General features: G+C 62.4%; 1 protein-coding gene across 1 annotated transcript in view; it reads left to right on the forward strand.

Moving 5' to 3' along the window:
* The window catches only part of TMEM132D (transmembrane protein 132D), a 58,487-nt gene that overhangs the window by 19,057 nt on the left and 20,563 nt on the right, over positions 1-18,867 (forward strand). Inside the window, exon 4 of the mRNA XM_053669837.1 lies at positions 10,529-10,715. Coding sequence (XP_053525812.1) covers positions 10,529-10,715 — 187 coding nt within the window. The remainder of the gene's footprint in view (positions 1-10,528; positions 10,716-18,867) is intronic.

Here is an 18,867-nt window from a genome sequence, read left to right on the forward strand (position 1 = left end):
TTGGCAGGTGCTTGCTGTAACAGATCCTCTCAGAGAAATCCTGGGCGAAGCTCTGGAAAAGCAGCAAGACCACGTGACATGCACTAAGCAATAAATGATTGAAGGGAGGAAGGGAGAGAGAAAGGTAGAGGGAGAAAAAGCCTCAAATTCAATTCGGGAAGTTTGCCAACTTGATACTTCTTAGCCGTTACAAAGTATTCATTAAGTAACACTTTTTAAACCAACAGACCCAGACTGATACTGTTGCAGACACCAGTGAAGTTCATCTCTAACTCACACACCCGCAGCAGTGGCTAGGAGATGCCGGTCCCCCAGGAAAGGTGTCAGACCCCAGGCCCCTTCAAGTGTGGACTGTGCTGTCTTCAACACGTGGGCCCTGGGGTTCCGAGTTCCGGCACAGAGGGAAGGAGAGGCTCCGAGCAGGGAGGGTCATGGGAGGCTTGTTAGGACAGCCCTAGGATGTGTGGATGCCGGCCTGGCACGTGCCCCTGGCCGCAGTCCTGTGCCCCACAGGCATGGTCTTCGCTGAGCAGCCCAGTGGCGATGGTGGGCAAACCTTGTCCCTTGGCTGTGCCCTGCAAGGGCCCAGGTGGCACTGTGAGCAATGACGGAAAATACGTGGTTCCCTCCAGGGACCGAAACCTGCTCCCAGCCCGCTCATGTGTGCAGGGCTGTGTGGGGACACCAGTGCCTCATGGGGAGCTGTGGCTGCTGTGAGCTGGCCGGGTGCTTCTGGCAGAGGGAAGCCCTGTCTGCGGCTCAGTGGTCCCAGCCACGGCCCAGACTCTGGTACAAGAAGGCTGACATCAGGCCGGTGCCAGTAAAGGACCGAGAACTCCAGGGCACCAGATGCCCCAGTGGGGCAGGTAGGCAACGTGGTGAGCAAAGGGGCTGTGAGTGACGAGGGGGCGGAGGAGCGGCCGTGGCAAACTGAGCCCCAGACAGACGGGCACGGTCCTGCCGCCGTCTCTCTATGGACCGTAGGTCTGGGAAAGGCAGCGGTCTCTCACGAGGAGAAAGAAATTCTGGTGTCCAGGCAAAGTTCTCAAACGCCGACAGTGTCTCCGAGTCCAGACACAATAACATCTGTGGGAGCCCCGCCCTCTGCATCTCCGTCAGAGCAGCTTGCGTGGGACTCAAGGCCCAGAGGCTCGGGGGCACGGTTCCCCAGGTTGGAGTCTGGCTTTGTGGACAGGGCCTGACTCCGCAGCCTGGTGCCTTCCCGCAGAGCTGGCAGCTGACCTTGCAGCCTCTGAGTGCAAGCCCCAAGGCTTCTTTCTGGGGACCGGGGTCCGCTCAGCACCTCGGCAGGACAGGCTGGCCATGCTGGGGAGTCACCGCCATCGAGTGCTGCCCCCGGCCTGTCTCTCGGCCCACAGACAGGGTATCCGGTGTGTCCTGCCCCTCTCCTGGGGTCCCCAGTGGGACTGGGCCCCACTCTTCTCTGAGAACTTCCACAGGCCTCCGTGGTCACCTTCTGCCTCAAGCGCTTATACTTGCACCCCTGCCTCGTGGCCTCAGCACACCTGGGCCCTGAGGCGCCTGCTGTCTGGAAGGGGGTCGCCAGCATGGTCCCCTGGGGAGGGGAAGCAGGGGCGGGCCACCCCGGGCCAGGGCCAGAGCAGCTTTGCCTGCCACTCCCCGAGAGCCCCGGAACAGGGCTGGGATTGCCGTTACGGTCGCAGGGTTTCAGAGCCCAGACCTCTGGGTCCTTCTATATCCTTCCCACTGCATGCCCGTGGATTCTGGCATCTGGGAGTGAGCTGCGTGTAGGTGTGATATTTCGTCTGCAAACTTCTTTGAAGTTTCTCTGGAGAACATTCAGTCAGTGAGCTGAACTGACTCTAACTTTCCTAGAAATAGGGGCCAGGTGCAGAGGGGGCCAGCCCACATTCCCCCCACGTCAGGGTACTGCGGGCTGAGTGTCTGTTCCCCCGGAATTCATCATTATGACTCCCACTGTGGCGGTGTGACCAGCCGGCTTCTGGGGAGTGATCAGGTCGCAAAGGTGGGGCCTGGGATGGGGTTGGTGCAGCGAACTGACTCACGGTCCGCACCTCCTGGGGGCACAGCGAGAAGGGGGCCCTGCAGCCCCCAGCGGCCCGCACCCGCAGGCACTCTGATCTTACACTTCCGGTCCAGGCCCCGAGCAATAGACGCCTGTTGTTTATGAGCTGGCAGGAAGGTCATGTTGCTTTGTTACAGGCTACGATACAGAGTTGCAAGGGAACATGTTAGAGCTTTTGAAAAAAGCAACAGGGAGTCTGTCTGACCACAGAGAAAGTCAATGTCCTGCCCTCCGATTCCTCAGAGCGCTGGAGGCCGGATCCTCAAACATGCTACAGTGTGGCCACCTTTCTAGCACCTGGCTTGGTATTTTATGGCAAACAAAATTGCCGGGCAAAAATGCTCATCAGGGGAGGGCGGCGATTGGTTGCCCTGGCGGGTGCCTCCCACTGCAGACAGGACGCCCGCCCCTTGGAGGCGCCTGGTCCCCGTGGGGAGTTCCGGGCCTCTAGGCGGTGAGTCGGGCGCTCACCACCTGCTGTTTGGAAGAAGGAGGGAGCCCTGGAGGGAGTCAGGGCCAGCTCGGGCATCACAGAGAGCTCCGGCAGGTCACCGAGAGGGCAGGTGTTCTGATCGTGGGTTATCTAACGGGAGGGATTTTGCAAATGAGACGCTGTGACTCGGAAGAAGCGTCCCAGCAGAGCTCTGCAGTGCGGCCTAGTTACGTCCGTCAGTGTCAACGCCTGGCATTTGGGCGTGGGGACACCTGCCGGCCTCGGTGACAGCCACATGCTCTCATGCCGTGCCTCTGCGCACTCTGAACGATGTTTCTGGCTCGCTCAATTTTTAGATTAAATGGCATTTTTTAACCAGTTTTCAGATGAGTCAACTTCGGTAAAGCACAGTTAATATTCCAGCTCTGTGAACTGTAATTCAATTTGTCACTGATACAGAAAAGCCACAGTTCAAATATTTGAAGCGTTTGTTTGAGCGCCTATTGCGCAGGTTCATCAGAGAGCAGCGGTTCTCAACCTGGGGTGTCTGTTAGAACCCCGACATCAGGGATCTGCCTGAATGAGATTGGAATCTCTGCATGGGGCCCAGAGATTCTCCAAAGCCTTCAGGAAAGTTCTAAAGGGAAGCCAAAGCTGAGAACCACACCATGAGACCAAAGCAGGACACGTCAAGCGTATGAGCAGGGACTTGCCTGGGCCTTGTCACACGTGAGGAGGAAGCCATGGTGACGGGGCCCTGACAGCAGGTTTGTCCTGTCACCTGCTCAGCGAGGACGGCGTTTAGAAAAGAAATTTCTCTTATTTAGAGCGTTCAGGTCATCTGAATTCTAGAGGAAAAGGGATTTTTAAAGGTTTTGTCATCTGGCATAAAACTCAGACGCCCACACGCACACTCAGGCAGGCACGCACACAGACACTCGCTCTCCTGCACACCCACACTCACGCGCACGGAGGAGGCGAGTTCTCAGAGACAGGGCCACACGTGTCCTCTGCAGGGACTCACCGGGCTGGAGCCGGGGGCCGCCTCGAAGGCGTCTCGGAAACACAGGCAGAGAAATCTCCCGAAACTGTCGGAGGGCTGACGGGAACCTCGGTTTGGTGGAGGACGAAGCCGGTGTGAAAGCAGAGGGAGACCCTTCCTGCGGCCCCCCCGGCCTTCTCCTCTGAGGCTGAGACTGACCGGTGGGTTTCCAGATGCCGGTCTTTCACAGAAACTTTTCAAGTGCCGTAGGTTTTATACCACCCGAGTTATTAGTTCGGAGCACACAATATATATGCGATTAGACGTGTTTCTACTTTACAGTGCGGTCACCCCACTGCCGCTGGTGACCGTCTGTCATCGAGGAACGTGTCCCACTGTTGCTGACCACAGCTCCGCCCCCTGTCCCCACCCCCTCCCCTCTGGTAGTCATCTCCGTGGCCTTTGTTTCTGTGAGTCTGTTTCTGACGTGCTTTGTTTGTTCGTTTATTTTGTTTCTTTAGATTCCACACGCAAGAGATCGTGTGGTGTTTGTCTTTCTCTGACTCGTTGCACTGAGCACAGTGCCCTGGAGTCGGCCCGTGTTGTCACAAGTGGCAGGGTTCCATCACTTCCTGTGGCTGAGTAATAGTCCGCCGTGTGCACGAGGCCCGTCTGGAAACAGCCCTCCAATGTCATACAAGGAGAAGGGTTCGTGCCACGTGGACGTCCCCTGGCAGCTGAGGAGAGTGGACTGGGACGCACATGCGTGAACAGGGACGCCTTCACTGCACTGGTCAGAGGGGGTGGCGGACGCCGTTGAGTGAGCCCGTGGGCTGGGTGGCCGTCACATTCAAAATGACTGAGTGAGCAGAGCCACGAATCTGCCTCGGGTTTTGTGTTGAACTTGAACCTCCCTCCGTCAGCCAGGGCCAGGCCCGAGGTCAAGACCTGCGTGTACGGGGGAGGGGAGCAGCATGGCGTGGACACTGGGAGAAATGGGTCATCTGGGGCCACCAACAGGCAGCCTTCCCCGGCCAAAGCTGCGTGCAGCGCTAATCTGAACGGACGCTGCCCCGTCAGCTCCCCGAGCAGTGAGCAGGCACCGTCAGCGCCCGCGACACCAGGGAGAGGTCACGCCCTCGGGCAGCGTCCAGTCAGGGCTCGCTTCCTGAATGGACAGGACTGCCGGTACGCACCACCACCTTCCCGTTCCCGCCTCCTTTCCGTCCGGACGGTCAGGTCCTCGCCCTGCGTGTGTTCACCTCTGTCCTCGGGTCCTTGGCCCTGTACTTCCTCGGGGTCATTCTGCACGTGGTCCCTTTGCTGAGTCCCAGGTGACTGTCCACAGGGCTCGCACAGCCCAGGGTTGCTGGCCCTGGTTGGACGTGTCCGCCTCCCCCGCCCTTGCCCCGGCCCCTGGGCTCAAACTCTGGCCGGCACCCCAGGACTGGCACCGCCTGGCACAGTCCCGAGGCCCAGCCTCTCTGCCAGGCCCCCCAGAGTTGCCAGTGGGAGCTTCCCAGGCCCCAGGACAAACCACACCCCTGGGTGTCCCTCCAGCCCCGAGCTCTGCTCTTCCTTTGTGTGACACACCCTGTTCACACACTGCAGAACTCACTCAGGTACGTTCTGTTCTCCTGTCATCCCCCCAGGTGGCGTGGCACCCCCATGAGGGTGGGCACACATGTCATCCTGGGTCGAGTTGACAGTCCCCCTCACGTATCGCCCCGGCCTAGCGCAGAGCCGGCCATGGCGGCAGCTCCGTGAATATCTAGGAGGTGGGCAAGGCCAGTCTTGTCCCTGCAGGGCGCCCTGTGCCCAGAGGCCTCCGACTCTGGTGTCCCCCGCGAAGACTTTCCACGGGAAAGGTCGCTCTCCTCCTTCCCGAGACGGGGGCGCGCACAGGGCGCTGCAGAGCCCTCGCTGCAGGGGCTGGAGTGTGTTGTGAGCCTCGGCGTGGCCACGGGGGAAGGGCCCCGGCCCTGCAGGTTCTGAATGAACCGCGGCTCCCGGTGTGTCGGCAGGCCGATCGCCGCCTGGAGTAATTTACTACACCCCCCAGAAAGGAAAAGAAAAGAAAGGCCCTGGAAAGTGCTCAGCCACTTCACAAAGACACCTGCTGGGAAGCCACGCAGTGTCACCCACGGGGACCGTTGCAGAGCTGCTGACCCAGACTCCCCCGTCTCACGCGGCCGCCCCGCAGAGTCAGGTGGCTCCCACCGTCAGCCCTGCCAACCGAGACCCCGATCGACGCCCCTGCTTTGTGAGCCGCGTGCAGAGTGGCCTCAGGACGCTCCACCGTTGGTGCCCACGGCAGCCCGTGTACTGGGGTCTTGGTGACCAGAAGGCTCTGCAGCCCCTTTCGGAAGCAGGCCGGAGTCGTCCCTATCGGCTGCAGAGATGACCAGCACTGTCCTTTCCCTCTGCCAGTGGGAAGGTCGGCGCCAGGTGTCCTGACGGGCCAGTGACCAGCGACTGCTCGAGGGGTGGACGGCGTGAACATTCACTTCTTGTCGGGCTGCTCTCACCTCCTCGTTCTAGTCACCCCGGGGCGGAGGCGCCCGGAGGGGAGCACACACCGGACTCGCCCGGAGGGCTTGTTGACCCGCGGCCGGGCCTTCCCGAATTTCGGTCCAGCGGGCCCGGAGCAGGTGCATTTCTAAGAAGCTCCCAGGGGACGCTGGGAACACGCCGTGAGAACTGCCAGCACCCGCAGTTCATCCCTTAATTGCTTTTTAAAAATATGTTATTGATTTTAGAGAGATGGAGATGGAAGGGGGACGCCGATGAGAGAGAAGCATCGATGGTGGCCTGCCACAGGCGGCCTGACCAGGGTCGGACCTGCCCCCTGGGGACCTGCCCTGAGCAGGAATCGGCCCCGTGGCCTCTGGCGCTGTAGCCGGCCGAACGGCCCGGCCAGCTGCCGGCGTGGAATGTCTTCAGACTCCGGAGCACCCCTGCCTCCCTCTGTCGCTGGTCTCCGGGCCGAGGTGGGCTGCACATCGGTGGGACCCTGCGCAGCGGGCCCTGCACCAGCGGTGTCTCCGGGCAGCGGCTGTGCTCCGCCTCTTGGATCCGAGGGCCCCGCCTGCGGGCCAGTGTCCTTCCCGAAGTCGGGAGGAAGCGGCTGTTGACGCAGCTCTGGGCGCCGGGCAGCGTGGAGCTCAGTGTCAGAGGGCGACGGCCTGCTGCCGCCATGGGGCCCGTTCCCGGAACGCCACGCGGTGACAGATGCCACCGAGAGCGCAGAACATCTGGGAACGGCGGGAAGGGGGCATGTCAGTTGTGAATGAGAAATAAATTTTAAAAAATAAGTAAGAAAAAGCAAGCAAAACATCTGTTTCCATCTGGAAGAAGCCCGATTTTGAAGGCATGGCGTTAAAACTGATTTATGTTTTAAGACAAAGCAGAGTCAACTGCCGCGAGCTGGCTGGGCTCTGGGGGTGGGGGGTGGGGAGTCTGCAGCGTCCGCGGCGGGGGTGGGGGCCCTTCCCTGGCGAGCTGCTGGGGTGGGGGCCTGAACGGAGGGGCAGCTGCCGGCGTGTGTGTGGGCCTGCCTGCGGTTCTGGCCCCTGTCCCGGGCTCTCGCCGTGGACGTGGGAAGGGGCAGACCACAAGGGCCTGACCTGAGGCTGCGGTCCCCAGGGCCCCAAGCCTCCCCGAGGCAGGGTGGGGGCCAGCTCAGTGGCTCACCTGCCCTCCTGCGGGTGCAGAAGTGACGCGCGGGGGGACCACTGTGCCAGCTCCAGTCGCGTCCCCTCCGCCATAGTGAATGCTCATGTGCATGTCAGCGAGAGGAGAGGGGACACTGCGTCTGGTCTTCTGAGGCCACTGGTCCCTCAGGTGGTGGTTGCTCCTCCCCTCTTCAAAGCACCTGCCGCCGATCCCCGTGTCTGCCCCTGTTGCTCGGTCTCCTCCCCGTTCTCTGGGTGGACCCCCCTCTCACCAGGGTTCGGGTGGTGAGGGTTCTGCCCCCCTGTCCAGCCTCGGTCTGCAGCTCCTGGAGGCTGTGGCGACTCGGCCCCTGCACGGTACTGCCGGGCCCTCAGGAAGAGCACCAGCGTGCGCCTGAGGGCTCGCTAGGTACGTGTTTGATTCATGTGTCACCGCAGAGGAGTGGAACTTCTGAGCCTGTGAGGGCATTCATTTGTCACGTCAGGTGGGTGTCCAGAAAGCCATTAGCAGAGCTAGCAATGATCATCGCTATCAATTAGTCATCTCGTTTGCATTTTCAAATGAGCGGGGCCCCTTCTCCTGCAGCAGCTCCGCACTTAAAGAATTGCGGCTGTGTGCCGAAGATCCTGCCTGCCTGTTCTCCCTGCCGGTCTCTCGCAGGTGGCGTCCACGTTTCGCGTGTGAGGTCTCACAGGCCGCTGCGCTGTCAGTGTGGACGTCGGGGTGCATTTCCCAGGGAGACATCGCCTGGCCTCCATCCGCTGGCCACTGTGGCGCGTCCCTGAAGACGGGACGCTGACCCCTCGTCCGTACACTGGGAACGTCCTCTCCAGCTCCCTCCCTGTGACCTGTCTGAGACCCACCGGCTAGAGGGAGCCTCTTGGAGTATTCTCTCCTCCAAAATAAAAAAATGGAGTGGCGGAGGCAGAGACACCAAGTTGCCCCATGGGGCAGAGGAGACGCTTTCAATGGAAGGTTCTAGAGCACAGAGTCTAGGGGGGACTTAGTGCCACGTACAGTGGTCCATTCAGAGAGGTGGGAGCCCTGCTCCGGAGACACGCCCTGCCCCCCCCCCCCCCGCCAGTTCCCCTCCCCCCCCCACCGTGCTGGCATCCTGCCCGCGTCACATGTGGGTTTCACTGGAGATGCCCAGCAGCAGCGTCTGGGCCTCCACGTGGCCTGAGCCTGCAGAGGAGCTGGGACGCGTCCCCCCTGCAGCGCTGGCAGGGACCCTACTGTGTGCTGCACACAGGTCGGATTGTCTTTAAAGTAAAAAGGCTCCCGCCAGGAGGAACTATTTACACATAAAGTCCAGTCCACGTGGTTTTGTTTAAGAAATCGCCCGGGCTCGGGACAGAAAGGAAGGGCTTCATCTCCTCCCGGTTTTCCCCAGACGCTCCGGGTCCCCACAACCCCCGAGGGGGGGACAGGTCCCACCGCTGGTGGCAGCCGCTCTGGGGCCACGGTGCGGACATCTCGCCGTAGACGGACCGCAGCCTTTCCCCTGTTGCCACCTGAGGGCCGTGCGCGTCCCGACTCCCCATCCCGCCCACCTCAGTCCCCGCTCCGACTCCTCTCTGCTGAGGACAGCGTGTCTTTTAAAAGATCCCTGAGAGTCGGAGGCGGAATCGTGGAGGGGGTTGCAGACGAGGAAGGATGAGGCAGCACACACTTTGCCAGGTCGAGCTTGAGACCGAGGAGGTCTGGTTATTTTGTCCTAAACGAGCAGAAGTCGTCACAGGACGTGCGGTCTTCGGCCCAGAGAGGCCGAGACCAGGCGAGAGTGGGCGGGCGAGGTGACCTTCCAGGAATGGAAGCGAACTGTCCGTTTTGATCCATTCTGAAACTGTAACCTACGTCTGATGGGTTTTCCCCAGGCCTTAGCTGTGCGCCCGGGATCTGAGGCTTCCGAAGGCGCCGTGGCGCCCGTGACCCGGCCAGTGCAGGGATTCCCCAAACAGCGAGCAAGCCATAGCAGAGGGAGGGTGGGCGGGGAGCAGGGAGCCCGGCCACCAAAGGGACAGAGGCGGCCACACTGGGTTCAGGCTGCCGCCTCCCCAGCTGTCTTTTCCAGAGCAGCCCTGGTCGCTGGGAAGTGTGTGATGTCTGACTCCCGTTGCAGTGGGATTGCTGAGCCTGAGGTTAGGGACCAAGAAGGAACCAGGGGAGGAGGCTCTGGGAGACCATGTCTCTGGAAGAGGAACGCGGCTCGTTTCCGGTTCCAACCGCAGCTACGGTTGTGCACCGAGTGCTGCTTCTTTCTGCCAGTGGCCGAGTCAGAGGGAGGCGGCAGGACCTTGAAGCCCCGGCTCAGGGGCCGTCCCAGCTGTTCCTGCTCCATGGGAGGGACGGTGCGGCACAGAGAGCGAACCTCGGCTGCCATTGTCTCATTTCTGTCCCCTGCTGTCCTCGTCCCTCCATCACAAGGGCCATTGTCGCCACCCCTCAGTCTCCACGGCCCCCCCAGTCATCTACACTGGGAGGGGCAGCTCCTGGAAGCCCTCTTCCTGTGGAAAACTTGCAGGGCCAGGCGGCAAACGTGGGTCAGCACCTTCTCTGCATGCAAATGGCCACACTCGAGGTGTTGGTGGTCAGCGATCAGTCCGCGAGGGTGTGAAATCCGGACCCGGCAGGCCGAGGCTGCTTCAGCCACGAGAGCTCGGGAAGCGCCTCTGCAGCCGCCTCCCGGCGGTTCCGCCTGCGGGTCTCCCTGTCCACCTGGGGAAGCTGCCCCACACCTGTGGCCGGGGCCCCTGTCGGGTCTGGAGAGACAGTTCAGAGCAGCTGGCTGTGGCCGGCAGCAAGGTGGCCAGACCGTCACACCAGCACAGCGGCTGTGGGGTGCGTCTGGTGACCAGCTCGGATTCCTTTCCGGGGCCGGTGGGTAGGGAAGGCCAGGGTGCCTGCAGACCCAGTTGTCTTGTTGGCCTCTGACTCCATGCTCCCCTGTTCGTGCCTCACCCCTGGCCTCTGCGGCCCATCTCACCCCCCCGACACCAGAGCCACCCTGCCCTCAGTCACCTTCAGAACGCAGTGGGGGCCTGGTCTTGCCAGGGACCCTGCCTTTAGAGACCGTGCAGCAGAGTGTGGGTGTCTGGAAGGGGGGCCCAGAACCCTGGCCCCGGCTGGAGAGGGACGCGGCCCCGCCCTCCCGTTGTCCTCCACCGCCACCGTCTGGGGAGCGCGCGGCTCACAGACACAGCCATCGGGGAGCGTGAGCTCGGGGTCTCGGTGCCGGGGGCTCCTTCTCTCAGGACAGCGTGTCCTCGAGCTTGTGGCAGGGGTGACGTGAGCATGCTGGAGCTGGTCCGTGTGGCCACCCCCAGGGCGCGCACGCCGACCCTCAGAGCCGTGTCTTCTGCCTGTGCAGGGCCGACGGCGGCACCTCCGAGGAGGTCATGCAGGTCGACGTGGAGGTCGAGGAGCCCAGCGACCCGCCGGCCACCCAGCTGGTCACGTGGCAGGTCGAGTACCCGGGAGACGTCACGTCCGACTTGGGCGTCTCCGAGATCTACGTCAGGCAGAAGGACTTGATCGGCGTCGTCCCTCTGGCCATGGTAAGAGTGTCCCTGCCTCGGGCTGGCCGCACGGGGCGCAGGACAGAGGGGGCTCTGCACTGTGACCCGACGTGGTGGGGTGACGTCAGCGAGAACCGGGGTGGGCGCCGCAGGACTGGGGGGTCTCCGGCAAAGCGTCCATTCTGGGGATTACTGCGTCCCGAAATGAAGCACTAGAACGCCATTGAGAAAATGATCCAAACCAGGTGTAACAAATCTTGTCACAGGAAAAGTGTGGATGATTTCACAAGGGTGTCTGGGTCATGCAGTGTGACCTCGGTGTCCCTGCATCTCGGACACAGCCCCTGCAGAGCCCGATAGGGAGGCATGTGAGAACGGCAGGTGGGGGCTGATTCAGTGGGGGTCCCCCCTGCTGGTGCTGGAAATGATTTTCCTAAACACGGGGCCGCAGGGGAATGAGCCAACCACGTGCCATGCACAGGTCCCTGTCGGTGACCTGAGGTCTGCGGGGGCCAGCAGCCACCCTCGTCCCCCAAGGGCACACACGGCCCCAGAGCTCCTCTGAGGGGCTGGTGATGTTTCCAGCGTGAGTGTCACAGTGCAGACACGTGGAGTGTCCCTCTCTGGCTCAGCCCAAGATTTCGGCTGCCTCTCTGGGCCTGTGCTGTGGGGAGGGGGGCGCCGCCCTGGGTGGACTGCCTGGTGCCCGTCCCCCAGTGTCCCTGGTCGGGGAGTGTGGGCATATGACAAGCCTGTGGCGAAGGGACTGCAGGAGCCCCCGCCTCAGTGGCAGGGAGGTGGACGGTTGCCTGGGACAGCAGTGGGTCACCAGGTTGCCCGTCAGGTAAGGACGTGAAGTGTTTGGGTGCGTCGTGGGGAAGGGCTCCCTAGGACGGCTTCTCCCAGCAGCCGCAGCGCCCTGCGTGTGTGAGCCGTCGGTGGTCCCACCCCTGGCGATGGGGGGCCGTCCGTCTCAAATCCTCCAGGGTTTGAACTTGCTGCTTTTCGGCACCTGTGCTCGGAGCGCTCTCAGCGGAAGTCTGAGCCTGGCTCCGTGCAGACCAGCCCCTGAGTCCCTGGGCCGCACCCCCTCGGGAACCTCTGCTCTCATGGAGCCCCGCCGTGCCCCACAGGTTGGGGGCCACACTCACCTCACACCCCCTTCCCAGCTGCCATGTGGGGGGCTACAGGACCCTCTGAGGGCAGTGCCGGGGGCAGCTGCTGCAAGAGCTCGCTGACCCCGTGCTGGTGAGGAGCTGCGTCTGTCTGAGAGCATGAGAGCTCTGTGCCTCCCCACCCCGACCCCCCACTCCACTCCGCCCCCCTCAACCCCAGGACAAATGGCTGCTGCTTTTGTGCAGAGGGACCCCAAGGTCGGGGGCCTAGGGCTAATGTGGTACCACTGGAGACCAGGCTGTGTCTTGTTTTCTGCTTCAGCAGCTGATGGCTTGGGTTCCATCCTCACAGTTACCTCATGGCCCATAATGGCTGCTGGGATGCCAGCCAGCATGTCCCAACACTCCCCAAACCAGAAAAAGTAAGGGAGGCAGAGGAAACAGGATCAGTCCCTTTCCCCTTTTCAGAAGCCTTCCCAGGAATCCAACATCCCAGTTCTGGTTGCATCCGCTTGGCAAGAAGAGGCTGTTAGAAGGCAACAAGGAGACGAGGTAGCACAGGACAGTCCGCAGTGTCCGCAGCAGCCCAGGTTCCGAGGGCCCCTCACTGTGATCTCCGAGCGAGTCCACTCACTTTCCTGAGCTGCCTGGGGAGCAGAGTAACTCCACCCGCCCCCACTGGCCACTGCATAGCTGCTGCGCTCAGTCCCCTCACCCATTACGTGGGGCAGTGGCCGTCCAGGAGGTCACTGTAGGACTGCCCGGCGCAGAGAGCGTGGATGCGCCTTGGCCGCAGCCGCCCTGCGACGGCGTCAGCTCTGGCAGGGAGGCCGTGCCCATCCCCGGGTCTTCATCGAGGCGGAGCGAGCACGGGGCACTGTGCAGACTGGAGACAGGCTGGGCGGAGCAGTCCCCACGCGCCTCATCCAAGAGCGTCCCTCTGCAACGGAGGGGTGTCTGACCCCGGGTTCCGCTCAGTTCTCCTCCCCAGAGAATGGGCTTTCCTTCACTGTTGCCTTCATTGGTAAAGAACTTTGGCCATTTTTAGGGGGAATTACCTTTAGTAATAGACCTGTTACTGTTCTATTTTGCTTTTACTTTGTTTTTCTTCATTGTGTGTTGAGAGAAATTGGACAGGAGCCCGACGTCCGTGCATCGGCTGGTGCAGTGGTTTGTGTCCCGAGCTCTCGGACCCTCAGAGAAGCAGAGGAAAGGGTGAGGGCAGGGTGCTCTGGGCTGAGATCTGGGAGACACGGGGCTCGCGGGCCAGGCCGAGCCGGGGGTCTTCAATGGTGGGGGGCCACGCGGGCCCTCCTCAGGGGCAGGCGGGCCGGCCGGTGTTTCAGAAGGCACCCTGGCGGCTCGTGGGGAGTGAGCGGATCTGGGAGGCTGAGGGGCCGTCAGGCGGGGGGGCCTGTGCGCCGCCCCCAGGCTGTGACTCGGGAGAACATTCCATTTCTCCAAACCCAGCAGACAACACTCAGCCCTGTGGTCTGCCAACCGTGCAATTTACTCTGGAAGAGCTTTGATGAAACGCACTTTAAATCAGTGCTCTGCTGTGTGAGTGAACGGCTTGCCCTCGGCCATACCCTGCCTTCACCTCCAGAACCTCCAGGACTTCCTCTCCTGCCCACCCCCCGTCAGACACCCAGGGAACAGTCTGCTGCCCCTGGGACACGGGCGGGTCTGAGGGACGGGGCAGTATTGTGTCCTGTGTCCCTGTCAGTCCTGAAGCCAGCACAGCCACAGGATGTCACATCTAGAGAAAGGGTCCTGGGCTCGGGAAGGAGGGTGCCTGTGACGGTGTCGGGATGACTTTTCCTTCTCAGCGTGAAGTCCACCCTCTTCACTTGCTCTCCACACTGCGGTCACTGTGTCAGCCCACGGACTGCTGGGCCAGATCCCCTCCATCGTGGCGTGGACTTCCCGAGGATGCGGTCACTCTGCGGTGCACACTGTGGTTTCCGATCTGTGCGTGTCTCAACCCGGTGCCGCCCAGTAGCCCTTGGGAAGACGCCGCGTGGGTGCCCGGCGGCCCTGGCCTCGGAGACGGTGCTCACAGCAACCACGCCGGCATGTCCCGTGTGGCGGCAGCAGGCGGGGCTCCTGAGCCTCCCTGTCCATGGGACCTCCCTTCCTCTCCCCCAAGCCCTGGAGGCCGCTGCCCAGGCGACGAGGCCGTGGGAGGCCACGGAGCGGCCCTGGCGACGCAGCTGGGGAGCCGGGCTGGGACCCCAGATGGAGGGGCCCCGGGGTCCGTGCTCGCAGCCAGCCACTCTGCCACAGAGACAGTGTGGGCTGCGGATCAGCTCAGTGCACAGAAGGGTCTCCAGCAAATGCGAATGCACGACGGCTGGTAAACACATGACATCGAGAAGTCTTCCTCAATAGGAGAAGTCGCCTGGAAATGAATTATTCATTACGCACAAAGCCGCCGCCTTTCCCTCCCCGCCCCCTGCCGCCTCTGCTGCGCTGGAACGAGCTGTCCTCCAGCGGTGATTTATGACCTGCGGCGGTGGCGGCCGCGGCTCCCTGCTTCCAAAGGGGCTTGTACAGAGCAGGTCCGGAGAGGCCCAGGCACCGTGCAGCCAGCCGCATCAGTGACACAGTCTCATGCTGTGGCCCCTTCGAGGCGCTGGAGGAGGGCAGCCCCGGTCACGCACAGGCTCTGTCCTCTGCGCTCAGGGAGTGACCGAGCTCCCAGAGCACCCGCGGGAGGCGGCTGGAAGACAAGCGCAGCCTGGCTGAGCAGGAACGACTCAGCGTCCATGTGGGCCAGGAGGGGCTCCGCGCAGGGCGCGGTGGAGGAGAGCGGCTGCCGAGGGGAGGCCTCTGAGCCCGGCACCACCAGGCGGTGACATGCGCCCTCAGACAGAGCCCCAGAGGGGTCCTGCCAAGACCGGCGTGGGCTGCCCCGGTGAGCGTGAGAGTCGCGGAGAACGCCCAGTGCAGCTGGGCCTCGAGGGGGTGGCCGGGTGCCCGTCAGCTGGGGCGGGCGAGGCAGGGTGTGGGAGCCCCAGGGCTCAAATCTCGCTGGTTCGGGGGCACCCGCCTTCGACAGCCGTTGGCTGATGGCCCCGTCGGTGGGTCGGTTTCCGTTTTGTTTATCCATTTTGGTTTCAGAGCCCGCGTGCTAGTGACATCGTCCGGTGTCTGACTGTCTCCATCTGACTGGCTTCGCCGGGCCCAATGCATCCGCCCACGCCGTTGCGCACGGCAAGACGCCGTTGTTCCTTAGGGCTGAGTTATGTTTCACTGTGTGCACGCCTGTCTCGCGTTGTCTCTGCGTGACTCTCTGTCCACGGCCGCTGAGGTTACTTCCGCACCTCGGGGGCTGTGAACAACACAGCGGGGGTCGCGGGGGCCGCGGGGGCGTGTGCCCATCCAAGTCAGTGCTTCTGTCTTCAGGCAGAGACCCCACAGTGGAGTTGCTGGGTCACGGAGCGGCGTTGTTTTTGGTTTTCTCAGGAAGCTCTGGGGTGTCCCGCAGCGGCCGCACCCCTGCTCTCCCAGGGGCGGTGCCTGAGGGTCTTCCCTCCACGCCCTGGGCAGCACCTGCTGTTCACGCCTCTGTCCAGGGCAGTTGGTGTGAGCGTTTCCATGGGTCTGCGTGTCATCCGCTTTGAGAGGCTGCTCAGAGTAGGGAACACGTGGGGTCCACCGAGGAGACAGAAGGACCACCAGCAGGGGCTGCTCTGGAGGTCCCGATGCAACGGGACGAGACCTCCGATGGGGCCGGGAGCTGCCAGTGTTGAGGACAAATGGACGCCGTGGGGTGCTCTTTCCGAGTACTGCCCCCAGAGCTCGCGCCTCGTCCAGACCGCGTTCGTCAGAGTGGGAAGGCCCAGCCTGCGTCTCCATCACACAGTACGACTCAGGAGAACTTCCACGGCGATGCTGGCGCTCTGTTCCGTGAGCCGCCAGTACTGCGGGCACCGCCACACCTGGCCCGTGGGCTCTGGCGTGGACTGGTGACCCTGAGGAGCTGCACACGCCACACGTGACTTCATCGATAGTACAGGTGGTACGCCACGTGTGGGGCAGTCCTGTGTTCCTGAGGAGGGGCCAGCAGTCCCCGGTCCTGGGCTCCTGCTCCATCCTGGGGACTCTCGCCTGTGCGCATCCGCTCCAGTGGGCGGCCTCGTCCTGGGCCCTGGGTGGCCGTCCATAGTGGGCAGCGGCCGCGGTCAGCGGGCAGGGAGAGGGCTGCCTCCCCGCGGGTCTGTTGCGTTTTCCTAAAAGCCCAGCTCTGGGCGCCGCGGGTCTCAGGAGTGAGACCAGTCTCGTTTGGTGCCGACTGCAGGCCCTCGGCCTGTCTCCCCGTCCTGTGCATCCGCAGAAGCTTCCAGGTGCCCCGCGACGTCTTACAGAGGGTTCCTGCCCCAGATTTGTGTGTCCAGCTCATGTTATCTTATTATAAACCCTTTGCTTATGTTCCTCCTTTATAACCCAGTTGAGACATCGTATTGATTTTTAAAGCGTGTGAGCTGCTAGACCGTTTTCATTATGGTTCTCATTTCAGGATAATGAAGCCCGCACTCTGTAATTCGCTGTGCGATTCTCTGTTCTGCAAAAGGCGTGGTGGCTCAAATAGGGCTGAACACCGAGGGCTCGGGCCCTTCCGGGAGCCTCAGGCAGGATGTGCTCTCAGGCCCCTGCCAGGCCGGCTCTGCCCCCGGCTCCCCATTCCGTGGCCTTGGAGCAGCCACTGCTCGCAGGCACAGGGCTTCAGGGAGCTGCTCCCAGACGCCCAGGTTCTCGTTTCATGTCACGGACACACGTCACAACACAGAAGGCTGCTTTTGGCTCTTCTCCAGCCCCTGACAAACGTCGGCCTCACTGAGGCGCCTGCAGCGGCGTGGGGTCCCTGGTCAGCGCGGCCGCGCCTTCACCTCCTCTGGGGTGTCCGGGAGCAGGGACGGCCCTCCCCTGCGGCCCAGTCAGGATGGGAGGTGTGACCTGCAAGGAAGGGGCCCCTAAGTACAAAAATAGCTTTAGAAGGGACATTTTTATGAGAAAAGTGTGTTTTCCGTGGTGACGGGGATGCGTTTTGCACGGTGCAGACAGCTTCCTCCGGGTTGGGCTCCAGAGGGCGAGGGCGGGAGCGGCCCCTCCCTGAGGCGGGGTCGCATCTCGGGTGTCGTCACTCAGCCCCGCGCCTGTGGGTTCCCCTCCCAGCAGACCCTGCTGCCTCTCACCTGCTGGCACCAACTGCTCCACCTTCCTCTCCGCCCATCCCCTGCCAGACACTGAAAACGCCAGCGCCTCCCGGCTGTGCCCAAGCCCTTAGCCCTCCAGCCGCCCGTGCTCACTGGCAAGGGGGCAGGTGGCGGAGGGGATGGACACCCGGGAACTGGCCGTGAGCCTGTCGGCAGCACCGCCTCGGGCTGATGTGCTTGGAGCTGGTGTTTCCTCGCCTCTCGGAATGTTCTCTGGAGGCCGGGTCCCTGCAGCCTCCGGGATTGCGGCTGCAGCTCCGGGGGTGAACACGGCCCAGAGAGCTGAGGGGCACGCGGGGCCCACGGGCTTCCCCCGACAGCCCGGCCACGGCACCTCTTGTGCCTGCGGCACTGAGGCCTCTCTTGACCCCAGACTCAGGATTTGGGAAAGGATGGGGAGGCATGTCGTTTTGAGACCCCGTCCAGCTCCATCCAGCGTGGGTGTGTGGGGGGTGTCAATGAAACTGCACCCCCTTCCCTAGCACGTGGTCAGGATGACGTCCCTGGGGTGGCAGCTCGCCCCGAAGGCCGCCCTGCCCACCGCACGTGAAGCGCTCACTGCTCTCCCCTCCCAGCAGGCAGAGGCTTCCAGCTCCGACATTCTCGTGCCCCCGAAGGTCCCCCTCCACGCGGAGCAGAGAAGAGCCAGCTGGGAGGCATGGCTGAACCATAACAGCTCTTTGTTTCCCCAAAGTCCGGTTCCCAGAGCCATGTAACATCCAGGAAGAGGGCACATGGCAGGCGCTGGGGGGACGTCCACGGGGGGGAAGGGCTGAGCCGCAGGTGGACGGGCCTGTGGGCTTTGAGAGGAAGAAGGGGGCGGCGGAGGGTCAGTCTGATCCGGCATCGACGGCACAGGCAGCCCTGAGCCCTGAGGGGAGCGAGGGGCGGGGTCGGCTTTGAGACTCCTGGGAAATGCAAAGGCGGGTTAAGGTCATGAACATCCTACAGATCACATATTATCATTGCCACCCCGCCCCCCAAAACCTCTAGGCTCCCATTAATCATGTCGAAGCTGTAGCCAAGGTCTTCCCACTGGACAGGACAGAGTCATGCCAGTAAGGAGCGTGAGGGGTGACTGAGCTGTTTGTTGAGTGCCGCTCTGCCAGGTAGACAGCAGGCGCCTCATAGTTGCTGCTGTTTCTATGAATTACACCCTTTCCTGGGGGTTTTCATGGTGTCCTTGAATTTTGCTTCAAACTTCAGAAAATCTTTGTGCATTAACATACACGGCCGAGCTCAAACTCATAGCACTAATTTTAAAACAAGCTTAAATAGTATCTCCAAGAATGTCCCTGAGTTGCATTTGGAGTTGCTAAATTTGCTCAGGGGAGAAAAAACGCCGGCCAGGCTCTGCTCTTGTCCGCAGTGGCTCCCTGGTTGCAGACCTTAAATGACTTGGAGAGGCAGCCTGGGATCCCTGAGCTCCGGGTGCACCTGTTCTTCAGCTACCTCCCCCCCCCCCGTGGCGCCTGGTCCAGCCTGGGCCTGGCTCGTGGGATGCTCCCTGCCTGCTTCAGCGCCTGGACAGAAACTCCGCAGTGGCTGCCCTCGCAGCCCTGCCCGACCTTGCGTTTCCCAGCGCCCTCCACGTGGACCCTGCGATGTGACCTCCTGGGTCAGCATTTCCCCAGTGGACGGCCCGCGCTGGGCTGTGAGCACCGCTGATCTGTGCCTTAAACACTCTCTGCTGAGAGCGGAGCACCCTGTGCCCACACGCAGCTGGCCACTCCGCAGCGGGGCCTCCCCACACGAGGCCTCTCGGGCCCATGTCCCCCTCGCACCTCAGCCCAGACCCTGTGTGTCCGCGGGGCCCTGGCCTCCGGGCCCCAACTGTCCCCCTGGGGACTCCCATGG

Source organism: Artibeus jamaicensis, unplaced genomic scaffold (genome assembly GCF_021234435.1).
Source record: "Artibeus jamaicensis isolate MK-2021 breed Jamaican fruit bat unplaced genomic scaffold, CSHL_Jam_final contig_525, whole genome shotgun sequence".
NCBI lineage: Eukaryota > Metazoa > Chordata > Mammalia > Chiroptera > Phyllostomidae > Artibeus > Artibeus jamaicensis.